At 43.7% G+C, this 17,050-nt stretch overlaps 1 protein-coding gene across 3 annotated transcripts in view; it reads right to left on the reverse strand.

Moving 5' to 3' along the window:
- Nucleotides 1-292: 292 nt before the first annotated feature.
- The window catches only part of NOCT (nocturnin), a 32,542-nt gene continuing 15,784 nt past the window's right edge, over nucleotides 293-17,050 (reverse strand). The window contains exons 1-3 of one of the 3 annotated variants that reach the window (XM_056563263.1): nucleotides 15,946-16,362; nucleotides 2,324-2,593; nucleotides 293-2,038 (exon numbers count right to left, since the gene is read on the reverse strand). In XM_056563263.1, coding sequence (XP_056419238.1) covers nucleotides 1,203-2,038; nucleotides 2,324-2,593; nucleotides 15,946-16,225 — 1,386 coding nt within the window. In that variant the 5' untranslated portion in view covers nucleotides 16,226-16,362 and the 3' untranslated portion in view covers nucleotides 293-1,202. Of the gene's footprint in view, nucleotides 2,039-2,323; nucleotides 2,594-7,743; nucleotides 7,907-15,945; nucleotides 16,363-17,050 lie in introns of those variants that run through there. The other 2 variants (XM_056563275.1, XM_056563272.1) reach the window with 2 other exon arrangements.

The raw sequence follows: 17,050 nt of genomic DNA on the forward strand, positions 1-17,050 counted from the left end.
AATGGTGGACACACCTGTATGTCCCCAACATACCAAGGATCAGTTAGCCAACATAACTACATATTCCTTTACAACAGACTGTAGTGATATCTAAATAGGAAAGCTAGAATTTCTATGGCAGTCTTATGCTCATTCCTCACATCGTTACTTTAGTGGGAAGTGCAGAAATTGATGCATTTACACCACATTTGGTCAGTGCATGAGGTTTACTTTGGGACATGGCTTTAGATTACATTTTACAGAGATTGTCAGTTGGAAAACACTAAAATATTGAAATAAGCACAAACACAAATTCCAATAAAGATTTATAGACTCCACTGTGACAAGGTTTGATACTATATTTTTATCAAATGTCATTCAGGTTGAAATACATTACAGTGATAAAGAGCAAGTGTTAATTTCTATGAAAACAAGCCATGAACCAGGATGCCACTTTAAAGTGAAACATTCAAGTGTCCAGTTTATTTCTTTTAAAACAAGTCAAGTCAGAGTTAGGATGAAAAATGTCCTGCACTTTACCTAGATGCAAGGAGGCTATAGAGCCACTATTACGCTTTAAAATACTCTATATAAGTAACATTTTAGAGAAAAGTACATTCGTCAAAACCACTTCTAAGGTTAGTTATCCTTTGCATTGGTTTGTTCTAACAATTCTCATAATGTATGGCTGGAGACTCATTTTGTTGCTCCACAAAAACATACAGATTGCTGTATGAAAATTACATTAGGCCTTCGGACTGGCAAATCCCTTTATATTGCACTTCAGAACTAAACAAATTTGTCAGTCATTGGACCTCACCTAAAACTAAAGAATAAATAGATTTCAGCTGCTAAACTCTATACACTTGCTTCAAGTAGAAAAATAAATACTTTGAAAAAGGTGACATTTACAATTAAATGAAATACGTGTGCAAATCTCATCACAAAAAGGCATTTGGTTTGGTTGATGCTACAGATCAGGATGAAAGAAAGAAAAGAGTGTAAACATACAAAAAAACACGTCTAGATTATCAGCTATAGAGTCCCATGTCATGGTAACCTTGGTGGTGTACCAGCTCTGGTGAGGAAATGGTCACAGATTACTTAACATTTATTTCAGTCCAGTAAAATAAATAGCTTACTTATTTAAAGTCCCTAGTACACATACAGAATTTCCACCCCTCCCGACACCAGCTACACATCAGTGACCAGAGTGAAAGCAACTACAACAACCTATCAGGATCTGTGTTAAAGCTGAAGTCACAGACCAGAGACAGATGATCGGAAGGGTAGTTGAAAGAAGGAAGTCTGTTGGGACCAATCTGCTCTTCAGTCAGCAAACTCAAGGCAGAGTTAACTTTCAGGGCATGCTGGGAATACCATATATAATCCAGGGTGTTGCAGGATTCACCAGTAGGACGGATCTTCCATGTTGTGTAGGGAGGTTCTGTTTCTCCATCCTCACTGAGCACCTTATAGGCACTGTTGAGATTCAGACTAGAAGAGGCAAATCGCTTGTATACTTCCTCAGTGGGCTCTGCATTAAAGTCCCCACAAATGACCAGAGGAATCTTGGCACCTTGAGTGACAGTCTCAAGATTCCGCAGAAGATCTGTGCCCTGTGCAAGTCTGAACCTCTCCCATCCACTGCGGGCCTTCAGGTGGGTGACAGCAAAGCACAACAACCTGCCAGTTTCCTTACACTCCAAGACCTCAGCAATGGCCACTTGGTTGGTTTTTAATGTCCGAGCTGAAAGCCTAAAATTGGCACTGCTGACAAGCTGAAAGCGGTCCTGAAGGAAAAAGAAGGCACAGCCATCTGGCCCATTATTATGTTCCACATCAAGGCAGGGAGACCATGGTTTTGCCAAAAAAGTGCATTGATAACCCAACCTACTAAGGATTGGTTGGAAAGTATCAAAATAGTGATCAACTTCTTGCAGGCACAAGACATCAGGGCGATACAGAAGGATCTCTTCCAGGATCATGTACTTCCTTTCTTCCCACTTTAGTGCCTCCATGGGACATTTAACAAAGTTGTCCTTCCCTTCTCCAAGGGCTGTGAACAAAGACAAACCATTATATACATTGTAAGGCACACAGTTTATTTCACGTCAAGGGTACTTTGGGCTTTTAATAGACAATTTGGGAACTTTTAGTATACGTTTGTTTATTGGCTTAAACTTTAATTTTTTTTTTTTTACTACTTTTGTGGCACCTTAGACTATTCTTCCTAAAATTTAGGCAATAAAAGGTTTGATCAGGATACCAGAAGCAGTAAGCCTGTAGTGTAATAGAAGAGTAAACACAACAGGTCAGGTAGAAGCAGCATTAACAGTAATACCTTGAGCCAAGATATTCCACTGCATCACTCGAAAGCCATGTGGGCTGCTGAAACCATCAGTCCGACCGACAAACTCCCTATGAAGCCTGGCAGGCCGTTCTCGCAGAGCAACCTGGCATTCTTCCAGAAGATCTTTGGGGTCCAACGGATCCAGCTGTTCATGCTCAGATTCTTCAAGGTAATCCTGATGTTGGGAAATGGCAGCTGTGCTGCTGAGCGTCTTGGCAAGAGCACTGTACAAGCGGCTGGTACTGTTTCCCATGGAACAAACTATGGAGAAAAAAAAAAACTCAAAGTTAAAATATTTCTACTTTTATAATGGACTAGCTGAGTACCCGGCGTTGCCCGGTTTTTCCTTCCTCATCCTTGTAGGGGGAGGAAAATCAACAAAAGAGGAAGCTTTTGACTTCAAATCCCATCGCCATATATTGTTGTCATATCCCAACCCGACCTCCTTTCCAGTACTATCTCGACCACCTATCCCCGACCCCCTATCTCCACTCCTATCCGGTCCTCATTTCCCGACCTCCTAACTCGTCCTCCTATCCAGACCTGTAATATGTGTACCAGGTATTGAAATATCTCCAGCCATATGGAAGTTATGAGGGAACATACATTTCTCATTGATTTGCATGGGACAAAAACCCAGACCCTCACAAATGGGGGTGGTTAGGAGCTAGATTAGGAGCTCCACATGACACATTTGGGGTACTGTGAATCCATCAGTCCTGCATCTCTATTCCCAAAACTACACCAATTCTAACAAGTGTTTAGCTTTTCCCTATAGTATTATAGTATAGCCTTTAAAAAGGGGCACAAGTACTACAGAATAAAAAATAAACAACATAATTAAGCTGCCTATATGAAGACAAATCATTAAAATACCAATGCACTCTTACTTTTCACATTTTGTTATGTTGCTGCCTTAAAAAAAAAAAAAAAAAAAAAAAAAAAAATTATTAAGACCTTTTACTCAGGTCTTCGTTGAAGCACCTTTGGCATTACCCTACAGTCATCTTGGGGGATGATGCCACAAGGTTTGCACCTGGATTTAGGGAGTTCCTGCCATTCTTCTCTGAAGATTATTTTAATCCCAGTCAGGTTACAAGGGGACAGAGTGTGGAAGCCATTTTTAGGTCTCTCCAGAGGTTTGTGATCGGGTTCATGTCAGGACTCTGGCTGGGCTATGCAAGGACATTCACAGTTGTCTTGACTGTGATCTAAGCGTCACTGTTGGAAGATGAACCTTTTCCCCAGTCAAAGTTCCAGAGCAGTTGGGTTCAGGTTTTCAGACTAGCCAGAGTGCCCACTGGATTCTTGTCACCTCTTTCCAAAGCACCCCCCCCCCCAAACTTCTTAGTTTGGTGGGGTCAGCAATCTGTAGAAAGATTACAGGTTGTTTCAAACTAACATTTACGAATTATGGAGACCACTGGAGTCTTCGGAACTTTTAGTCCCTAGAAATATATATTTTTACCCCTCTCCAGATCTGTAACTCCACATGCAGTTCTTTCCCCCTCATGGCTTGGCTTTTGCTCTGATATGCATTGTCAGCTTTAAAGACCTTATACAGACAGTAGGGTGTCTTTCCAAATCTCATCTAGTCAACCGAGTAATAATAAATAAAAAAAAAATGAATCCTTGCCTCCTGGGCCTTAACATGCCAGGGTGTACCAGTATGGCCTGAAGTGTTAAGTAACTTTGAAGCAAGCGCAGGAGCTGCGCTCGCTTTAGAGAACTGATCGGCTACTATCATAAGGAAGACACTTCCTGCTGATAACGGGCAGCGGGGATCCTGCTGCTGTTCATCATTTAACCCTGTAGACGTCATGATCAATGCTGATCACTGCATCTAAAGTGAGAGTAAAGCTTGCAGGTAGCTCTGTGGAGCTTACAATAACCCTGTAATGTAATTGCAGGGTACAATAAGCTAAAATGGCAGAGGAGGGTCCCCTTACCCTGGCTGAGCCAGGCTATATATAAGTGGATTGCCGATCACACTACTGTTATGTCATGAGCATAGCACTATACAGCAAATTATATAAAACCCCCTTCCCTAATAAAATAAAGTTACCCTTATTTTCCAAAAGAAAAAAAAAAAAAAAAATTTACATATTTGGTATTGTCACATGCATAATACAAGTTTATACAATTGGCCAAGCTAAATACAAGGCCTCATACTGTAGGTCTGTTTGTGGAAAAATAAAAGTTATGACTCTTAGAAGGGAAAAGAAAAAAATGAAAGAAAAAATGAATTGTCTGTGTCCTCAAGGCCGAAATCAGCTGTGTCCTTAAGGGGTTAAACCTTGGGAGGGGCACAAATTAACTAAGGAAGGAACTATTAATGTTAGCCACAAATTAACTTCTCCACTAACTTTAAAACATATCTTTTATTCATATCAATATTAAAATAGGTGCCTAACTAAACAAGATCCACAGTGTAGATTAAAATTATCCAAGTACCGGGAACCATGAATTATATACAATCTATGTATACAGAAATGTATCTCCTGTATAGGGATGGCAGTGGGGCATGTACTCCTATTCAGCACCAAATATAGGCACTATTGAACCCATGGCAAAGATAACTATTGGACAAGAGGGTAAAATAGCTTTTGGTTGCTAGATTATTGCCAACCGAATGTGTAATAAATATATAAATAAATTATCTATCACAAACATTATGGTGGAGATGTTACCCGATACTGTACAATGTTTGTATACCTATGAATAAGAAGCTATTAGAAGAAATAGAAGTTAGCAAATCTGAAAAAAATAAAAAGGTATACCTCAAAATATCTGGGTGAAGAAAGCTGCTACCAAACACTGTTTATATAAAGTATATAGCCTGGCATCCTACCTTGTACAGACAGACCATGGTATCCCCGTGTAGTTGGCATGGACACTGAAAACTGGACATCCATCCTGCCTGAAATGGTTTTCTCACTGTACTGAATACTGCCTTACTGACCAGACTCCTGTCTGATCCTTGTAAAGTAGGGCTCATATCACCTTGCTTGCTAAGCCTGTCTAAAGCTATCAGATAAAGGGATGTGCAACACGTCACACCGTAAGCCACGTCACTGACTCAAGGGCGGCTATGAGACACTGCAGCCTTCAGACGTCCTGGCACACAGGGTTACATACCTCATACTGGTGTCTCCTCTACAGACAGACAGGAGTATCCTCCTACACCATGACCCGCTTCAAACCACACTCCCCATGTCTATGTACATTCTGTACATCCGTGTCCCCAAATACAGAAAGTGACCCCCTAATAAATACCACTAATTTCATATTCATTTTTCAGAAACCCTCTTTAATCCAATCACCACCACATGGAAGTGTGAAGGAAGCCTAATGGCACTTTCCTACAAACAATGAAATGCTGTGGGAACTGTAAATCAAAAAAGGAAAAAAAATATATTTTATTGTGGGTTTAGATTTTTCTATGTGCATAAAGCATGGAGACTTTTAAAGACATTTATCCCTCCACTAACAACTTTGAGAAGAGAAATCTGGAAAACCGCTCATGTCTGCAGAATGGGTTAGGTCTTGCCTTTTGGAAAGGTATCCAACTTGGCAAAATTTCGGTGTAGCCAGACTCTGTAGTGAGTAGATACTCCGAGTCTAAGGGAATGTCACCAGGATCAGCGACATGTTAATGAGCTGCTTTGTATATTCCTCATTAATAATGGGAGTGAGGTGACTGGTGGGATTATACAGTCAGGGGTGCGAATAATTGACATTTAGGGGAGTGTATGCCTAATACACACCCCGAGCCATCTGACAGGTTCCCTGACTTAGACTAATGGGAAGGTGTTTAAAGAATATGTATATTTAAAAATAAATAAAAAAAAAAAAAAGAGGGGAGGGGGGAGAGAGAAGGTGTTTTAAAGGGGTTATCCTGGAAAAGTAAACAACAGCACCATGCCTGTCCTGAGGTTAAGTGCGGCATTACTTCTAGGCTCCATTCACTTCAATGGAACAGAGCTGTAATACCAAACACAACCCAATGACAGGTGTGGTGCTGTTTTTTTTTTTTTTGAAGACCTCAACTCTGATTGTAAATTACTCCCAATCACCTCTCCTCGATTGCCACTGGGTAAGGATGGGTTCACACCACGTTTTTGCAATACAGTTTCCGTATAAGTTTTCACGGAACCGTATTGAAAACCGTATGCATTGACTCTCCATTGAAAACCGTATGCCAAAAGATGCATCAGGTTGTGTCCGTTTTGCATCCTGTACGGCTTTGTCAGGTTCTCTCTTGTACCCAAAACCGTAGCCTACCATGGTTTTTGGTCCAGGTGAAAAACCGTATTGAAACGTCACTTTTTTTAATTTTATTTAATTTTTTTATTTTTTTTAACATGGGAGTCAATGGGAACTGTACAAAACCATATGTGCCTACAGTTCCATCAATACAGTTTTTTTACTTGGAATTTCAATCAAACAAATGAGACTTTATTCATAATGGAATAAAAAAAGTTAACATACACTTTCTTAAAAATGGATGCAATCGGACATCATTTTTCAACCGCATATGGATTAAAATTTGTACACACATTTTGATACAGTTTAGTCAGGTTTTGAGGAATCTTTTTTATTTTATGAAAAACCTGATTCGGGAACTGTAATGTAAAAATGTGGTGTGAACCCAGCCTAAGAAGTGATGGGGCCGGGTCTACTACATGTGGAAAGCTCACACAACCAGGAAGAGTGTGCTGTCTGTTAGTATGAAGGCTGGCGCGAGGCGTTACACAAACTCTATAGCAGCAAGCTATTATTTAGAAAGCAAATAAACAATGCACGGGTTTATTTAGCCTTTAATAACAGTGCAGGCAACCTATCCCCAGACAAATAGCTGACAAAGGGGAAGAAAGGACTGTAGTAAACTGCATATCAAATGGAAACAATCCTTTGTGTAGTGTCCCTTTAAGGCTTGTGCTCACCACTTCCACTATAAAACTACTATCTGAAGCACTGGTCTAAAGAGAACAAAACATTTGTAACATGCTGGTTAGCTTATGGTAAAACGGTTTCCCCTCCCCAATAAGGAAAGGTCAGAAGGACCCGTCTCTTCTATAGGAGTCTATGACTGTCACCAGGAGCAAGAACACACTGATAATACAGCTATGTATTCACAGCTTAGGATTTAGTGCAAGTCACAGTGTGCGTGAAAGAACAACCAAATGTGGGAATGGTAACAAGAAGATCCTGCAGAGGTGTTACATTACAGAAGACCTTGTTTATGTCTCCAGAGCCAAGATGGAGCCATAGCTCCTCCTAGAGTCTGCTCTGAACAACCTCTTTGACCTTGGGATCACGGCTAGCGAGACTTTGCCTCGACACAGTAACTACATGGATATAGCTCTTGGAAATAATAAAGCAGAAGAGAAGCAATAGACAGCACTCACTGTTCACTCCTGCAGCTGTCGCTCATCCATGCTGCAAATGTGCCAAGGAAAGCAATTCATGACCGGAAGGAAGAGGCCGCGATAGCACCTAAGAAACGCTATCAATTTCACAAAGCCACAGAAGGCTGGCAGCTCCAGCAGAGACATCCAAGACATTCAAAGTCCAGGCACACAGACAGGACAAAAAAGGGAAGAGGCCACAGTGACATCTAGTGGATAAAACTGGAAAAATACAAGCACTTCAGCGCTAAGAGGAAACCACTGCAGCATGCTTCTGTCACGTGTCACTGTGTGAGTCTTAGATTATTCAAGCTCCTAAAGCTGCCATAGGCCTGAGGCATAGATCACATACACCTACAAGACATTCCTAATTCACTACACACCTGACACAGAATCCAGGCTGTGCCTATACGAGTGCAGCATCCAACTCCCCACTACAGCGTTTCCCAACCAGGGTGCCTCCAGATGTTGCAAAACTACAACTCCCAGCATGCCTGGACAGCCAAAGGCTGTCCAGGCATGCTGGGAGTTGTAGTTTTGCAACACCTGGAAGCACCCTGGTTGGGAAACACTGCCCCAGTATGACACAAGCAGCATATGTGACTGGTGGGATGCACACATGAAGAGGCCCATAAATAACACAGGCATTCCGCAGACTGGGTTTGGTTAGTCACTGTAAGAAAAATAAAAAATAATAAAAAACAGTTTGGTAGTAGAGTCAGTGGGCTGCTATGTGCTCCCTCATTTTACTAAAACAGTGGAGACCTCTGCAATAAACCCTAATGTCACAAATCTTACTACTCATTCTCATAGACCCTTTTCAAGAAATCCCAGTAAATAGAGGGCTTCTCCGCACTGTGCAATGCTTCATTTTACCTGTGGTGGCGCTGCAGGAAAATGGAACAGTTAACGTCTAGATAAGGGGGAGTTCCAGCATGTGGATCATTTATCAGCTTATTGTCAGGGGTCACTGACAAGTAGGGATCGGCCAAAGCAGAGATCATTACCTAGTATAGGTATAGGAGAGGGGACTTGGAAACAGTTGGAACAATCCAGTGTCAGTTTCACCTTCCCCCTAAGGCCTGAAGGGGTCAATGCAGAAAGCCGTATCCCTGACCCTACATGTCATCCTAAACACATTCGGACACCAGCACTACCAGCCAGTCAGAGCTGGGCACATTCCACAAACCAGTATGGCTCAGTCCTGACCAGTCAAGTCTGTACAGGACATACCCTGGCCTCACATCACATGCCAAGTCCTATAGGGGTACAGTCCTTTATAAACGTAGTTCTGTGCTGCTAGGTATTAGCTCTGCAGTAAGACAAATCCCAATAGCATTTGTGAGTGTATGACAGTATTTCCCATTGCAAATACTTCACTACTCTGCTACAATGTAAAGTAGTAAGTGCACAGCTGGGTTCACACCACCTTTTTAGCAATACAGTTCCCGTATCAGATTTAAAAAAATCTATTCCTCAAAACCTGACTAAGGCTGGGTTCACACCACGTTTTGTTAAATACAGCTCCCGTATACGGCTGGGAGGAGGGGGGGGGGCGGGGCTTAATCGCGGCGCCCGCACTCAGCCGTATAGGGGAACCGTATTTAATGTATGTCTATGAGCCGACCGGAGTGAACCGCAGCCTCCGGTCGGCTTCGTTTTCGGCCGTATGCGGTTTCCCGACCGCAGGCAAAAACGTGGTCGACCACGTTTTTGCCTGCGGTCGGGAAACTGCATACGGCCGAGAAAGCAGCCGACCGGAGGCTGCGGTTCACTCCGGTCGGCTCATAGACATGCATGAAATACAGTTCCCCTATACGGCTGAGTGCGGGCGCCGCGATTAAGCCCCGCCCCCCTCCCAGCCGTATTTAACAAAACGTGGTGTGAACCCAGCCTAAGGCTGCACTAACACTTCGTTTTTTACATTACGGGTGCCGGATCTGGCTGGAGGAGAGGCAAACCGTGCTCTCTCGTACCCCAGCTGGACCAGCACTGAAATCACTTCAATGAGCTGACTGGAGTCAAACAGTGACTCTGGTCGGCTCATTTTTGACCCGTATCCGGTTTTGTGACCAGACTTAAAACTGTAGTATACTACGGTTTTAGGACCCAGCACCCGTAATGTAAAAATGAAGTGTGAATGCAGCCTAAAGCTGTATGAAAACGTGTGTACACATTTTAATCCGTATACGGTTTGAAAAACAATGTCCGGTGTCATCGCTTTTTTATTTTTATTTTTTTAAGAAAAAAAAAAAAAACACGTTTAATTTTTCTCTCCATTATGAATAAAGTTTCACTTGTTTTATTGAAATTCTAAGATAAAAAAAAAAAAAAGAAAAAACACATGCAAAGTCAAAAAACGTGTAGGTGAAAACCGGATGGAACCGTACGCACATATGGTTCCCATTGACTTCCATGTTAAAGAAAAAACAAAAACAAAACCCTATACTTTTCAATACGGTTTTTAACCTGGACCAAAAACCCGGGGTAGGCTACGGTTTGGGGGGGGGGGGGGGGGGGGGTGACAAAAATAGGAAGTGTGGACTCACTTATGTGAGCTACTGTAAGATATCGGATGGCAGGTACTCAACCCGAAACCTGTCCAGTACCAGGGAAGGGAGGAGCTTGGTATATAGTTTGCATAAACAGCAGCGGTTCTCCAAAGCAAGGGCCATTCTTTGCACAAGTCGAATGCTTGGAATAACAGGAGGGGTCCTAACAGGGCTCCCATCTATTACATTCACATGGCAGTATGGAAAGGCAGTGTTCACAGTGGATATCAGGCTCTATTACGGTTTCAGCACATATTTATAGTTTTTTTTCTAAATAACAAAGAGGAACAATTTTCCAGTTATTTTTCACCTAAATTCGTCACAGTTCTTAATTCGTCACTTAATGCTTCCAGTTATTTAATGGAACCCTTCATTGTTCACCTAAATAGTGTATATAGATCTGTAGTAGTCATGTGATAGATGACAGGTGACTGGTTAATTGTCGGACAGATCTGATAACCGGACTATATTTATTAAAAGGGAACACTTAAACAACACAATGTAACTCCAAGTCAATGACACTTCTGTGAAACCACACTGTCCACTCAGGAAGCAACACTGATTGACAATCAACTTCACATGCTGTTGTGCAAATGGAACAGACAACAGGTGGAAATTATAGGCAATTAGCAAGACATTCCCAATAAAGGAGTGGTTCTGCAGGTGGTGACCACAGACCACTTCAGTTTCTATGCTTCCTGGCTGCTGTTTTGGCCACTTTTGAATGCTGGAGGTGCTTTCATTATAGTGGTCTACAACCCACACAAGTGGCTCGGGTAGTGCAGCTCATCCAGGATGGCACATCAATGCGAGCTGTGGCAAGATTTGCTGTGTGTCAGCATAGTGTCCAGAGCATGGAGGCGCTACCTGGAGACAGGCCAGTACATCAGGAGACGTGGAGGAGGCCGTAGGAGGGCAACAACACAGCAGCAGGACCGCTACCTCCGCCTTTGTGAAAGGAGGAGCACTGCCACAAATGTGCATGTGTCCACTCAAACTATCAGAAACAGACTCCATGAGGGTCCGACATCCACATGTGGGGGTTGTGCTCACAGCACAACACCGTGCAGGATGTTTGGCATTTGTCAGAGAAGACCAAGATTGGCAAATTCGCCACTGGCGCCCTGTGCTCTTCACCAGATGAAAGCAGGTTCACACTGACCACATGTGACAGAGTCTGGAAACAATGGAGAAAGTTCTGCTGCCTGCAACATCCTCCGCCATGACCAGTTTGGTGGTGGGTCAGCAATGGTGTGGGGTGGCATTTCTTTGGGGGCCCGCACAGCCATCCATATGCTTACCAGAGATAGCCTGACTGCCATTCGGTACCAAGATGAGCTCCTCAGACCCCTTGTGAGACCATATGCTGGTGCGGTTGGCCCTGGGTTCCTTCTAATGCAAGACAATGCTAGACCTCATGTGGCTGGAGTGTGTCAGGAGTTACTGCAAGAGGAAGGCATTGATGCTATGGCCTGGCCCACCCGTTCCCCAGACCTGAATCCGATTGAGCACATCTGGGACATCATGTCTTGCTCCATTCACCAACGCCAAGTTGCACCACAGACTGTCCAGGAGTTGGCGGATACTTTAGTCCAGGTCTGGGAGGACATCCCTCAGGAGACCATCCGCCACCTCATCTGGATCATGCCCAGGCATTGTAGGGAGGTAATACGGGCACATGGAGGCCACACACTACTGAGCCTCATTTTGACTGGTTTAAAGACATTACATAAAGTTGGATCAGCCTGTAGTGTGGTTTTCCACTTTGATTTTGAGTGTGACTCCATATCCAGACCTCCATGGGTTGATAAATTTGATTTCCATTGATAATTTGTGTGATTTTTGTTGTCAGCACATTAAACTATAAAGACGAAAGTATTTCATACGATTAGTTCATTCAGATCTAGGATGTGTTATCTTAGTGTTGCCTTTATTTTTTTGAGCAGCGTTATATAGTGGTCTACAATAGAGTTTAAAATGCATTGGTCAGGAATTTATCAACTGGGGCTTTTCTTGGAAAGTCTCAAAAAAGTTGCATCAACAGAAAATATGCAGAAATGTCAGACCTGGTGTAAATCCAAAGCAAATACTTATTAGGAAGCCTTTCAGCAATTTTTTTGTAACGTACAAGCCAACACCGTGCAGTTTACACTTCAAAATGACATTTTAGCTTTAATGCGCAACTGTCATGAAATCTGGGTGCAGTAACCTGCACACAGCCTTTGTACTATGTGCAGGTGGTGGGTATAGCAATGTTTTTACCTAATATTTGCAGGCTTTCATGACCCCCCCCCAAAAAAAAAAATGCTGTATGTTAGCGCTGGGACCGCTGTGTGATTCGCACACAGGTCCCAGCGCATGCGCCCTTCAGCCAATCTAATGTGCGCACCGCTGCGTGTCATCCAGCTAGTACTCGGAGGAAGACTGCTGCGGGAGCGAGCGCTTGCTGGATGACACGCAGAAGCGCACATATTAGATTAGCTGAAGGGCACATTCGCTGGGACATGTGGGTCAGTCACACAGCGGTCCCAGCGCTGACCTACAGGGGGTGGGCAGGGCATCGCGTACCAGGCCTATTCGACCGTCAGTGGCTTTGATCAAAAGCATGTTTTGGGGGTCATGAAAGCCTGCAAATATTAGGTAAAAACATTGCTATACCCACCACCTGCACATAATACAAAGGCTGTGTGCAGGTTACTGCACCCAGATTTCATGACAGTTGCGCTTTAATCTGAAGAGTAATATAATCTATAAATTCTAAAATACTACAATTCCAATAATCCCAATTTTTTGGGGGTCATTTTTGTTATCCTTGATGTCTGATGCTAATTTTTTGTTTTGGTTCTCTATATTTTAGTGCTCCAATTTCACTTTTGCAGCTGATTGGAAGAAAGCATATGAATTTACGCCACACGCATCTTTGGAGATTTCTGAAAACATGTATAGTGGAAGCGTGGTGCAGTTTCCCATGGCAACCAGATTCCTTTAACAAAATTTTGTTGTGACCTGAAAAAAATAAAAATATATGAAAAAGCTATCCGACTGGTTGCTATGGTCAACTGCACCACTCTTCCATTACACGTCATCCACGACACTAAGCTGCAGAATAATGACTGTGCCTAAGGCTATGTTCTCATGACGGAATGTCCACATGGAAAAGCTCTAGGCGAAAAGATGACAAAGAGGGTAAAAGTGAGTTAGTTTGGGAGACTGATTATAAAATGGATATTAGGAGGTTTGTGGGCATGGAACTTGCAACTTTAGATAATTGTCTCAGGCTGTGCGACTTTTGAGAGACTTTTCTGGTCTAAAGTGCTGCAGAGAATAGACAAGGATAGTAAGTCTCCCCCATTGTTTTTTGCATTAGTCACTATTCCCCTCTGATCCCCCAGAGACATGCTAATTTGGCTCAGCCTGTCATGCATGGACACCTTACCCTGCCAGATACATCAGGGTGCGTTCACACATCGGAATTCAAGAGGAATTAGAGCACAAAAAATTAAGTCCGAAAAAAAAAATAGAAATTTCATTTCGCGCGGAATCCGCGCGTAAATGCGCAAGGAGGAAGGGGAGGGCTTGTGGGAGGGCCAAATGGGCCATTTTATGATTGTGCTAGTCAGAAATTAGAGCTGCAAGTGTTATATAAGCCCCAAAATGTCCCTAAAAAAAAAAATCTACAAACAAATTACAAGTTGATGTGGCTGATGAGTAAAAAAAAAAAAAAAGGGTGGAGTGTGGGGTGGAGAATGGGCGTCATCCTTTTTCCATACACTGTCTCTTCTACATTTTACCGCGTGAATTCCACGTGGAAACGATCTCGGGCGTAAATTTTTTTTCCCATTGCCTTCAATAGAATTCTGCTAGCGGAAATTTTTGCTGTGTGCAGGACAGCGGAAATTACATTGAAGTCAATGGCAGAGGAGATGGCAATTCTTTTGGAGCGGATAATTCAAGAGGAATTACTCGAGTAAATTCCTCTTGAATTCTGACGTGTGAACGGGCCCTTAGGCTGGGTTCACACCAAGTTTTTGCAATACAGTTCCCGTATATGTTTTCAATTTAAAAACCGTATTGAAAACTGTATTGAAAACTGTATGCCAAAAGATGCATCAGGTTGTGTCCGTTTTGCATCCTGTACGGTTTTGTCTTTTTTCCCCCGTACCCAAAACTGTAGTCCACTACGGTTTTTGGTTCCTGGTGAAAAACCTATTGAAACATATATGTTTGTTTTTTTTTAAACATGGGAGTCGTTGGGAACCGTATGTGCGTACGGTTCCATCCGGTTAGCACCATACAGTTTTTGACTTTTTGGGGGGAATTTCAATCAAACAAGTGAAACTTTTTTCATAATGGAATGAAAACTGATGCAACCAGACATCATTTTTCAAACCGTATACAGATTAAAATTTGTACACACACACACACACACACACACACACCTTGATACAGTTTAGTCAGGTTTTGAGGAATCCGTTTTTTTAAATCAAAAACCTGATACGGGAACTGCATTGGAAAAACATGGTGTGGACCCAGCCTTATCAATATTAGTCATAAGATATGTCCAAATCTTAAATGTGCATGGATCCCTTAGTGTGCGTTTACTTGAGTAATTCAAGAAGAGTTTGAGTAATTCCTCTTGAATTCTCTGCTCCAAATTAATGCACATCCCCTCTGCCCATTGACTTTAATGTTATTTCTGCTGTCCTGTTCACACTGCGGAAATTCTGCTATCGGAATTCCAACGCCGAATTCCTTTCCGCTTGTAGAACAATCATGTTCATTCTTCAAGCGGAATCCAATAGAAGTCAATGGAAAAAATAAAAAAATTCTGCCCGACATCATTTTCAAGCAGAACTCAGAAAAGATGAAATAGCCTTCTCCTTCATTCCTCTTTATTTCCGCTTGATGGAGAAGGCAACAAATTCCCTGACCGAAAATTATTCCTGGTGAATTCCTCAGTGTGAACGCACCCTTATAGTGGCATGCTGAGGTACAGCACCTAGTTTATGGAGCGGTGCCTGAACCCTATGGAGGGCAGTACAATCTCATGTGGATGCCAGTCATGTGACCAAGTCTGTGCCACATCCACAACTTGTAATCCCCTCCCCATCATCTCCTGAGGTCCCTGTGGTGCCCAGTGGGTGTCCTGGTCAGACATTGTGAGTCCTAGTGCTTCCTATAGGGGGCACTGCCCACCACACACCTGAAACCACTGGCACTCAAGTGCTACTGTGTAGTACAGTGTTTCCCAACCAGGGTGCCTCCAGCTGTGGCAAAACTACAACTCCCAGCATGCCCGGACAGCCGTTGGCTGTCCGGGCATGCTGGGAGTTGTAGTTTTGCCACAGCTGGAGGCACCCTGGTTGGGAAACACTGGTGTAGTATATTTGGTCTGGGGCATCTTTGGTGGGGGACTGAAATCACTTGTAGTGCCCCTCTTCAGCCAGCACACCATGCCACATGCCCAGCAGCAGTCTGAGTGGAGCAGTGATGCCAGGCTGCACCCAGATCATCTGCAGTAACCATGGAGACTCCTTGGCACCGGTGGGTTTCTGGAGGCAAAGACAGCCTGGCACACAATGTACTAGAACACATAGCCGGTACCGCAGTATGCCCCTCCCCCACACATTACATAACGCAGCGCACTCACCTGACCGTGAGGCTGACCGGGCAGGACTCCCGGCCGCTCCGCCTGTCGGCACTGGAGGGGTGGTTGTGCCCGCGTTAGATGCCGCTTTAGCCGGTACGTCACCGATCCAACCCGCCAGACTATGGCAGCAGCTGAAGCCAGCCAGGGAGCCCAGCACGGGCGGCGAGAGCGCTCTCCTCCTCACCGGGGAGTGGTGCGGTTGTTGCCGCAGAGAGGAGGCGCACAGTGCGGGCACGTCTCTTAGCGCCGAGCACAGCCTTCCTGCCGGGCCCTGATACATCCCGTGCGGCTCGGCTGCGAGGTGGTGGCTCACTAGGGCTCGGTGTATGGCGGCTCCGCTTCTCTCGTCCTTCCTATGACAGCACACACCGGCTTCTCACATCTGTACCACTCCCTGCGCTCTTTTCTCTGTTTCGTCACAAGTCTGCTACGTCATCAGCTGGGATGTACCACTGCCCGGGGTGGGGGAGCTGGAGAACTGCTCTTTTAAATCGAGTTATTCATGATAACGGAAAGAACCATATGCTGATTTATTGGTTAATGATAACGGTATATAGTTTTCTGTCAGGTTGGTAACAATCACAAATAAATATAGACAGAGGTGTATTCCTATATTTTTAGACTCCCCCCTATTATCTAGCAGAGTGGTACTGTCGTTAGCAGGGTTTCCCTGAAGAGGGAGGATCGTAGGTGACTATAGTGACTCATGGGAAGTGGGTGAAAGGTTATGCAAGCAGAAATCTATAACCGCAGTGTGAGGGGGTTATAAATAGCTGCCCCTACCCCAGGAGGGTCATATACATTCCATAGGTGTCAACGGGACAGACCTAATGTGTAGGGGGGGTCTCCACTCTTTGAGCAGATGTTGGGGGGAGCACGATGGGCCATGTTGGATTATAACTGCCTGATCATTAAAGGGGTACTCCAGTAGAAAACAAATGTTTACAAATCAACTGGCGCTGGAAAGTTAAACAGATTGTTATTTACTTCTATTTCAAATCTTAATCCTTCCATACGGCGTCCATTTTAGGACACCGTCAGTCGTACCTCAGTCCTCCATCAGGCAAAACAGCGTCCCGCCTCGGACCAATCGCCGTCAGTCATC

The sequence above is a fragment of the Hyla sarda genome, chromosome 1, assembly GCF_029499605.1.
Source record: "Hyla sarda isolate aHylSar1 chromosome 1, aHylSar1.hap1, whole genome shotgun sequence".
NCBI classification, from domain to species: Eukaryota; Metazoa; Chordata; class Amphibia; order Anura; family Hylidae; genus Hyla; species Hyla sarda.